A 9,242-nucleotide genomic window follows, 5' to 3' on the forward strand; every position below is an offset into this window, starting at 1 on the left:
CAAAGGACAGCATTGAAGCTGCAGCTCAGGGAAAGGAACCTGTCTGATCAGAGCCCACAGGAGCAAATGAAGGGGGAGGAAGAGAGAGTGGAGCACATCCTGGCCCATCAAGCCTTGAGGATGATATTCCTGCTCAGAGCAGCCAATGCACAAAGAGGACCATAGGGATGGCCCACCATGGGACAGGATGTCCCTCACTGACCCATAGCCCTACAGGGGACAACACTGGAGACAGTGCGGGAATTGTGCCTGATCTGAGGGCCTGCAACAGAACAGCAAGGGGAGCAGAGCAAAGAAGTTCCAGGGAGTACCAAAAATAGCTGGTGGGGCCAGGGTGTGGCACCCCATCAGACTCCACTGGAAAACACTCCTAAAGGTCAACAAACAGACTTTGAACTATTTATAGGCGTTTCTTCTTTTTTTTTTTTTTAACTTAACAGCATTTTAATGATAGGTTGCTTATAAACATCAAGGCTACAAAGGGATGATTGTACTTCAGAGTCAACAGATCCATTAGGAAAGGAGAGCGCTGTCTGGGTTAGGGATGAGGAAGCAGCAGTTAATGAAGACCAACCTCTCGGATTCCCCCTTCAACCAGCTCCCAGCAGCCCCACTGCGTTAGTCTGCAAGCACCGAAGACAAGGCATCCGGCTGTCCTGCCCTCTCCCCATTCCGTCCCAGACCTGCTATGGGACAGCCCTCCGCTGCTTCCTGATGAAATGGTAACAGCACTCTATTTAAATAGAATGAATCAGGTTTCTAGCGGATGGTCAAGTACATGTCAGCATACGGTCAGTCACTTAAGCAAAAGCAGAAGGTTGTTAGGCCGGCTATATTCTTGACTGCTGGTATGACTCAGGGGCAGAGGGGCAAGAACACGCTGTAAGGGTCCCCTGGGTAAGGACAAGGGCATGCTGGTTTCATTTCTCAATCAACATCAATCAACAACAGCTCAAGTCCTCAAATAGACACAAACTTTGGACACCCCCCCCCCATTGCTGCTTCTGCCCTAAATGGCTCCCTGCATCCCCACCCCCAGATTCTGGAAGAATGCAGAGAAACTGGCCTTTCCCAGGATTTGCTTCTCTATCTTACCAGAACTACGAGGCAAGTGAGGGGTACAGATGAGGGGAGCAACATTGTCACAAGGGCGGTGCGTGCTTCCAATACCGGATGGTGTCCAGAGGAGCTCCGACGTCGTAAGTCTTGGTCCACAGGAGCCTGGTGAGCCATCCACCTTCCTCCAGAAACCCCTGGACAGCATCTGGGAGAGGGCCTTGATCAGCCAGGGTCTGCTTCAGGTGGCAGAGGTGGGTCCAGTGCCGCTTCCTTCAGCCCTGTGGGGCCATCCTGGGAAGGGTTCAGAGAGCTTGGCCCTTCTGATTCTGTCACCTGCAGAGACGGAGCTCACCCGTAGATGGGTCCGCTTCTTTTGAAGACCAATGAGTCCAGTCGTCCTCTCCTCCTAAACAGTTATATCAGACTCCATCTGCTCTGTCCCTCCCAGGGTCTGGGGAGCAGGCTTGCCCCAGGTTGCCCCACTGGCTCCAAGGGATCTTCTGCATTTGCTCTGCCAGAGCCTGGGTTCCACTCCCCACACTGCCTTCAGGAGGAGCAGCTGCTTGGCTGAGAGTTGCCCATCCCTGTGATAGAAGGTCTGCAGAGACTGACTTCAGGCGGCTTCCTTTCCCTCGGAGTTCCACATCAATATCACCTTCAAAGCCCAGGTGGCTGAGCACAGTGGCCACACTTGCCCCTACGTTCTTCATAAAGTTAACCTTTGGATGATCTGAGGGACCAGAAGATGTGGGTCGGACTGGTGGGCCCATTTCCCAGCCTTGCCACCCTAAGTGCCCATGTTTCAGCTTCAGGAGCCAGCAGCTACCAGCCACGGTGCCCTGCACTGAAGGAGGCAAACTTGGTGTGCTAGCTGTGCATGCCCTCGCCCGCGCAGGCAGCCCACAGGTCATAGTTCGGGCAGACACTGCACGTGCCCCCCCCCCCCGCCCCGCCCCGCTACAGGCCCATTGCGACCATCACAGATCACACTGGGACGCTCCAAGCTAGCAGGCACCTCCTGCGCACACGTGGGGCGGCGCTCCCGCGGGCACTCCTTCTTCTCTTCCATGTGAATACGGAAGATGTCATCTGCACACAGGACAATGCCACTGTCAGCACCTCAGCACTGGAAAAGGCAACCAAGTCTCCATCCTCGTTGGGCGGCACGCCTGGAAGCCTCCGGGACGCAGCCCGCGCCCGGGGGCCACTGCGGCCACCGGCTAAGCGCAGCTCCCAGGACCCGGCCCAGCCGCGGCCTCGCTAGCATTGAAGCTGCTGATCTCGCGGCCCCTTCTTCCCTCCCCAGAAGGGAGGCTTGACCATGAGCGATGCCATAGCAGCCATGGCCACAGTGAGTCGGAACCGAACTGGACTCGGCTTTTCTTCTTTTTGTCATTGTTGCTGTTGTTGTGTTTTGTTTTGTTGCTTTGTTTTGCTCTGTCTTGTTTTTGTGCATATTATTGCTCCTGCAAGTCTATCTAAATAAGATAGGTTGGATGAACAATCTGGAGGAGAAAACAACAGGACTGATGGTTCTGGGGGACATGGGAGAGGGGGAGGTGGGGGGAAAAGAAGTGGTGTCAACAAACCCAGGGACAAGGGAACAAGTGATCCAAATTGGTGGTGAGGAGGGTGTAGGAAGTCTGGTAGGGCATGATCAAGGGTAATGTAACTGAGAGGAATTACTGAAACTCAAATGAAGGCTGAGCATCATAGTGGGACAAGAGGAAAGTAAACGGAAATAGAGGAAGGAACTAGGAGGCAAAGGGCATTTATAGAGGTCTAAAAAAAGGAATGTACATATGTAAATATATTTATATATGAGGATGGGGAAATAGATCTATGCACATATATTTATAAGTTTAGTATTAAGGTAGCAGATGGACATTGGGCCTCTACTCAAGTACTCCCTCAATGCAAGAACACTTTGTTCTATTAACCTGGCATTCCATGATGCTCACTTTCCCGACATGATCACTGAAGACAAAGCGGGTGCATAAGCAAATGTGGTGAAGAAAGCTGATGGTGACCGGCTATCAAAAGATACAGTGTCTGGAGTCTTAAAGGCTTGAAGATAAGCAAACGGCCATCTAGCTGAGAAGCAACAAAGCCCACATGGACGAAGCATACTAGCCTGTGTGATCATGAGGTGTTGATAGGATCAGGTATCAGGCATCAAAGACCCAGAACAAAAAAAAATCATATCATTGTGAATGAGGGGGAGTGCAGAGTAGAAACCCAAAGCCCATCTGTAGACAATTGGACATCCCCTTATAGAAGGGTCATAGGGAGGAGACAAGCCAGTCAGGGTGCAGTATAGCGCCAATGAAACATACAACTTTTCTCTCGTTTTTTAATGCTTCCTTCCCTCCACTATCATGACCCCAAATCCAGCTAGTCCAGAGCATGTACACGGGTACAGATAAGACCTGGAAACAGGGAATCCAGGACAGATAAACCCCTCAAATCCAATATTGAGAGTAGCAGAGGGGAAGGGGAAGGTGTGGGGGAGAAGGGGGGAACTGATCACAATAACTTGTCTATAAACCCCTCCCAGGGGGATGGACAACAAAAAAGTGGGTGAAGGGGGACATCCATCAGTGTAAGACATGAAAAAACAATAATATATAAGTTATCAAGGGTTCATGAGCGAGGGACGGGGGGGGGGGGAATGAGAAGCTGATACCAAGGGCTCAAGTAGAAAGAAAATATTTTGAAAATGATGATGGCAACAAATGTACATATGGGCTTGATACAATGGATGCATGGATTGTGATAAGAGTTGTATGAGCCCCAATAAAATGATTTAAAGAGTTACGGTCTCAGAAACTCAAGGGGCAGTTCTACCCTGTCCTAAAGCTATGAGGTGGCATCGATTTGATGGCAGGGTTTGGGATTTTTCCTTTTCTTTTTTCTTTCCCCCAAACAGTAGAAGGGACTAAGCCTTGAGCCTGCTGGCTTCCCCAAGGTCACAGTGCTGTTCCTCCGTGAGTAAGTGTCCCATAAATAATAAAGCCTATGTCTCCCAGAGTGACTTTGGGCCAGTCAGTTCTCCAGGCTCTGTACACCTAGTCATCAGGAAGGACAGATGGATGGACGGACAGACGGATGGTCCCTCCTTAGGGCATTGCCTCACGCCTCCATCGTATGGATGGCACCAATAAATAAGCACTTCCTTCAAAAGGTGGTTTGCATCCGCATAACTCAATTCTTATCATTTGGGGGAAAATGTTTATTCTTTTGGATACCACGGCTAAGAAAGGGTGTCTCCATATGTCCAAGAAGAGACCACAGAACGATGCCACCAAGGCACATGCAGAGCTAACCCACGAGCAGGCCAGTGGACCTCTCCAGAATCTAGAACAGCCCCAAAGACAAGCATGCAGAAGAGCGCTCGTCAGTTCACACAAACACAGACACGTGCGGGCAGCCACCCACCTGCAAGTCCACGGCAGGGTACAAACACAGACAGGACAGCAGCTGTGGCACAGCGCCCTTTTATTGTCACTGTCGCCTGGTTTCTTCAGCATCTATCTCTTCTCCTTTTTTTTGGTTGAGGGAGTGGTACCTCCCTAGCCCACCTTCCTCTTATTCCCTGTCTCATACTCTCCCTCTGGCCCCTTTGCGGGAGCTGGGGGTGCCCCCTTGGGGGACCAGGGGGCTCCAACAGGTAGGGTAAGTCCTGAGGACAGGGAGGGGGACAGCAGGCTGTATCGGGTTCCCAGGTCCTCATTCCTCCGAGGTTCTGTCGCCATGGTCCTATCTCCAATGCTTGGTGTGGTTGTCTGTTTTCTGGCCTTAACTGCGGAGAGAGAAAGAGACAGAGAATTGGCTTTGAATTCTGCCCTCCTGTTTACTTACTTCATGAACATCCTAACCAATCTGGGTATCAGGCCTCTCCCCGCCCACCGCCTTTGTCCACCACTAGTCTATGTCTCCCTTTCCAGTTCTGGCTGTTGGGAAGTGCTCTTCTAGGCTGAGACAACAAAGACAACAGACATCTCCCCCTCTTTTCCAAACGACACACTCCCAGGCCTGTCCTTCGGAGGCAGCGGACACTCCTTACCTCCAGCTCCGTCTCAGGGCCGGGGCCCTCTCTTTTTCTGCTCTGTGTTCTGAAGCTTGGTCACTAGCTTTCTTTCGTGCCCACCAGGGCTGGGGCGGTTGGTGTTGGCAGCAGCTTCTTTCTTGGTGCGTCCTTTCCGGCCTCTTCCTCCTGGACACCAAGGCTGGAGTCAGGGGTGGACGGGGGGTTGGGGTGGGGGTGTTGGGGGCGGGGGGCACAAGGACCAGCCTTGGTCGGGGCAGGCGGTGTAGGTGAAGAGGGGCTAAGGCTGGGTTAGGGAGGCCGGGGTTTCCCATCCTGTGGCTCTGGGGTATTACAACTCCTGTCAACTTAGTTCCTTCTCTGTGTGAAATGAGAGATCCCCCCCCCCAACCCCCTGTGTGTGAGGTCCCAGGCTGAGGAAGCCAGAGGTCAGCGGATGGGAGGTCAGAGGGCAGACTCCGAGGGCATGGGATGATGAGAGGCCATGAGCAGAGGTTGACTGCAACAGGGTGAGAGATGGGGAGAAGGTCTCCAGGGGAGGTGGAGGGGAGGGTGTCAGCACACAGGGAGGGGCGGCAGAGGTCCCTTCCTTACCCAGGTAGGAAGGGGTCATGTTGTAGAGGTCATACTCATCCAGGCTACAGTCCTCGTCCTCTGGTCCTTGGGGCTCCTGGCTGGGGCTGGCTGCCTGGGGGAGGGCGGCCATCATGTATGGCTTAGTCTCGCCGTCTCTCTTCTCCGTCTTCTGTTTGTGTCTGGCTTCTCCCCTCCCAGTTCCCTTGCTCTACTTTATAAGGCCACAGCCTCCCACTCAGCCCACAGTCTTGGCTCTAGTCCCTCAGGCCCTCGCTGATGCAATCTGGCCCTTTCCCAGAACCCGGCCCTGTAAACAGAGAGAGCTGGTCCCTGGAATCCCAGCCCCTCCCTCCCCACAACCTCCCAACCTCGTGCCCCTCCTTCTGCCAGAGCCACACAGCCGGGTATTTTTCCAGAGGCGATCCCTGCCCTTTAAGGGGGGAGGTGAAAAGTCACAGGGCCTGGGCATAAACAGTCCTTGGGAGGTTGGCCAACAGGAACCTGCGGCCCTACCTGGCCTGTCTCCTTCCTGGCCATCCTGTTAACTCTGGCTCCCTCCTGAGCCTTGGGCTATGATCACAAAGATCCCCACCTGCCCTAATTCTGGGGCTGAGTCAGGACCGTGATGGCAGACTGTGGAGCAAAGGAGGAAGGGTGTGTGTGTGTCCACATGCAGTCTTTAGAGTTCAACTCCACGGCCATTGACTCAGCACCTCCCATGAGCTGGGTCACTGAGTGGTTACGCCATCACACCTAACCCCGTTGTCTGTTTGCGTTTCCTACAGATCCCCTTAATCATCTGAAATGGGGTCCCCGGGCAACCTCCCACCCCCTGGAGGGAGGCTACCTCTCAGTGGAGTTCTGAATGTGGACTTGGGAGCCAGCCACCCTGGGTTCCAACACCTGGGGCATGACTTCATGAGGGAGTCTCTTAGAGTCCTTGTAAAAGGAGGAGAGTAGTATCTGCAGGACCCTGGTGGTGCAGTGGTTATGCATTGGGCCGCCAGCCTTGAGGTCGGCGGTTCGAAACCACCAGCCTCTCCAAGGGAGAAAGATGAGGCTCTCCAGCTGGGAGTGGGTGTGGCCTGCACAACAGTGAGGGTGAGTGAGAGCTACGTGTGTAGCCGCCACCCAGCGCTGGCGTGCGGGCCAGCTGAAAGGTATGCGCAACCCTGTCTGCTGTCGTGGGGACACCTTTCCAAGCCAACCCAGTGCCCTCCAGGTTTAGACATTCTGAGCTGTTTGGATCCCATCAGAGAGTTCTTCACTTGAAACCAACAAGCACAACAAAACACGATGGTTCCCCAAGAAAAGAAGGACCTTCCCAGGCCGGCTCCCACTCCCGCTCAGCTTGGATGCTCTCCCATGCCGGTGCGCCCGCAGCTTCGGCTCCCCACCCCGAGTTACAAGCCCTGTAACTCCGGCACCAGCTCTGCTGCCCAAGCAGCAGGACTTCAGCCTGAGTCTCTCTGGAAGCCCCTGTTGTTTGCCAGCTTGGGGTGGCTTGTGAGTTCATGGCCTGGAAATGAACGCGAGGACAGGAGGGCGCTTGAGCGCGCACAGGGGGCTGACAGCAGAAACACACGGATGATAGAAGGAGCGAAATACCTCCGCCCAAACAGCGGTGCCAACGGCTGGGGTGGAGAAAGCGAATGAGGGGTGACCGTTTCTTGCAAAACTCCTCACTGCAGTGAAGTCCATGCCACCCTGAAAGGCGGGGTAGGACGGTCCCTGTGCGCTCCCCAGACCGTCCCTGTTTACCGGAGTCGAAGCCGCGTCTCTCTCCCGCGGAGCGGCTGGCTGATTCGAAGCGCTGACCTTGAAGACTGCAGCCAATGGGTAACTGCCATGTCTCCAGGGTGCCTTTCTGGAAAAGGGTGGGCTTCATCACTGGGTGCAGCAGCCGTGATTCCGTCTAATCTGACGTGGAACAAGGCTAGGTTCAGAAAGGTTACCACTAAGTTTTTCCACGTCTGCGAACGTCTTCTAGCAGGAGGGGCAAACACCGTACAGGACATGAGACACTGCCGTCTCTGCGGGCCTGTCCCTGCCCTTATTCACCACCGTGGAGCTGATTCCGACTCGGAGCGACCCTTTGGACACAGGAGAACTAGCCTCTTTGGGTTTCTGAGGCTTTAAACCTTTACAGGAGCACCCACCCTCATCTGTGTCCTTCCGCCTAGCGGGTGGGTTTGAACTGCTCAACCAATGACTCAATGCATAACCCGCTGTGCAGCCAGAGCGCCTTGCTTTTCAAAACACACTGCCATCGAGTTGATGCCAACTCACAGTGGCTCTATAGCCCAGAGTAGAACATCCCCAGTGAGTTTCAAACTGCTGACCTCGTGGTTGGGATTCCAACGCATAACCACTCCACCACCAGGGCTCCACCAACCCCCCAAATCCCCCAGAACTCCCCCAGAGGGCGGTGACGACCCCTCCGCCGCCGGACCTCGCTGTGCACACTTCACAAGCTGTTTCCTCTAAGGCAGCGGTTCTCAACCTGTGGGTGGCGACTCCCTTTCACAGGGGTCTCTTAAGACCAGCGGAAAACACATCTTTCCAATTGTCTTAGGAACCGAGACACCGCTCCTCTATCCGTCTCCAGGCAGGTCCGCCCATATCAGAGTACCCCATTGTGAAGACTGTTCCCCAGCCTACACCATGCTTCAAGACAAAATTTCATTTACTTGTCATCAGTAATAAATAGTTCACAATATAGAATGACATACTGTTTTGTGATTCATCACGATGCTCTAGTGGTGTTCAGTTTGTAACAATGAAAATGCATCCTGCCTATCAGATATTTACACGATGATTCGTAATAGTACTAAAATGACAGTGATGAAGTAGCAATGAAAATAATGTGATGGTTGGGGAGCTATGTGAAAGGGTCACCGTGTGAGGAAGGTGGAGAACCACTGCTCTAAAGGAACAGTAGCGTCCCATGGAGGCGTCCAGGCGTGTGGTGAGGGCAGGGACTGACTCTAGCCCGCAAAGGAGGAAACCGGGCCGGAGAATGACTGGCTCAATGACACACAGCTGGTGATGGTGACGGAGTCCTCCCTGCGGTCCTCCTGACCCCAATTGCAGCGTTCCTCCTAAGGCAGCGCAGCTGACCAAACACTGACATGGGTTTGACCACACTGGATCAGGGACACTGGCCCGCCACCTCTGGAAGCTGTGTGCTGGGGGGGGGGGGGGGGGCTGAGCACATAGATTCACATGCCTAGGTAAAATATCACACATCCCATGGCCTCCCCAGCGCGGGTGCGTGCGCGCAGGCACACACACACACACACACACACACACACATACACCAACACAACTTCCTTTCTTACAAGTTAGTGACATGTCTCCCATTTGTCATGTGGTACTGGCATCATCCAGAACACTCCACCTACAACAACCTAACTCAGTGTCCCCCACCCCAAACAAAACCGTCCCACTTCCCCTCTCCTTTCCCGGCTACTGGGAAATAATGATTAATCACCTATTCTTCCATATATTTGTGTGTGTTGACTCTAAGTAAGATCATCCTGCATTGGCCCTGTAGGGA

General features: G+C 53.6%; 1 protein-coding gene and 1 pseudogene across 1 annotated transcript; both read right to left on the minus strand.

Moving 5' to 3' along the window:
• Nucleotides 1-411: 411 nt before the first annotated feature.
• On the minus strand, nt 412-4,814 carry LOC142422911 (sequestosome-1 pseudogene; annotated as a pseudogene).
• On the minus strand, nt 4,541-5,889 carry NUPR1 (nuclear protein 1, transcriptional regulator). Its single transcript, XM_075564695.1, has 3 exons — nt 5,702-5,889; nt 5,126-5,275; nt 4,541-4,861 (listed from the first exon to the last, which is right to left on the minus strand). Exons 1-2 carry the CDS (start codon nt 5,814-5,816, stop codon nt 5,139-5,141), a joined length of 252 nt encoding a protein of 83 aa, XP_075420810.1. The 5' UTR covers nt 5,817-5,889; the 3' UTR covers nt 4,541-4,861; nt 5,126-5,138.
• Between the last annotated feature and the right edge of the window lie 3,353 nt (nt 5,890-9,242).

Source organism: Tenrec ecaudatus, chromosome 12 (assembly GCF_050624435.1).
Source record: "Tenrec ecaudatus isolate mTenEca1 chromosome 12, mTenEca1.hap1, whole genome shotgun sequence".
NCBI classification, from domain to species: domain Eukaryota; kingdom Metazoa; phylum Chordata; class Mammalia; order Afrosoricida; family Tenrecidae; genus Tenrec; species Tenrec ecaudatus.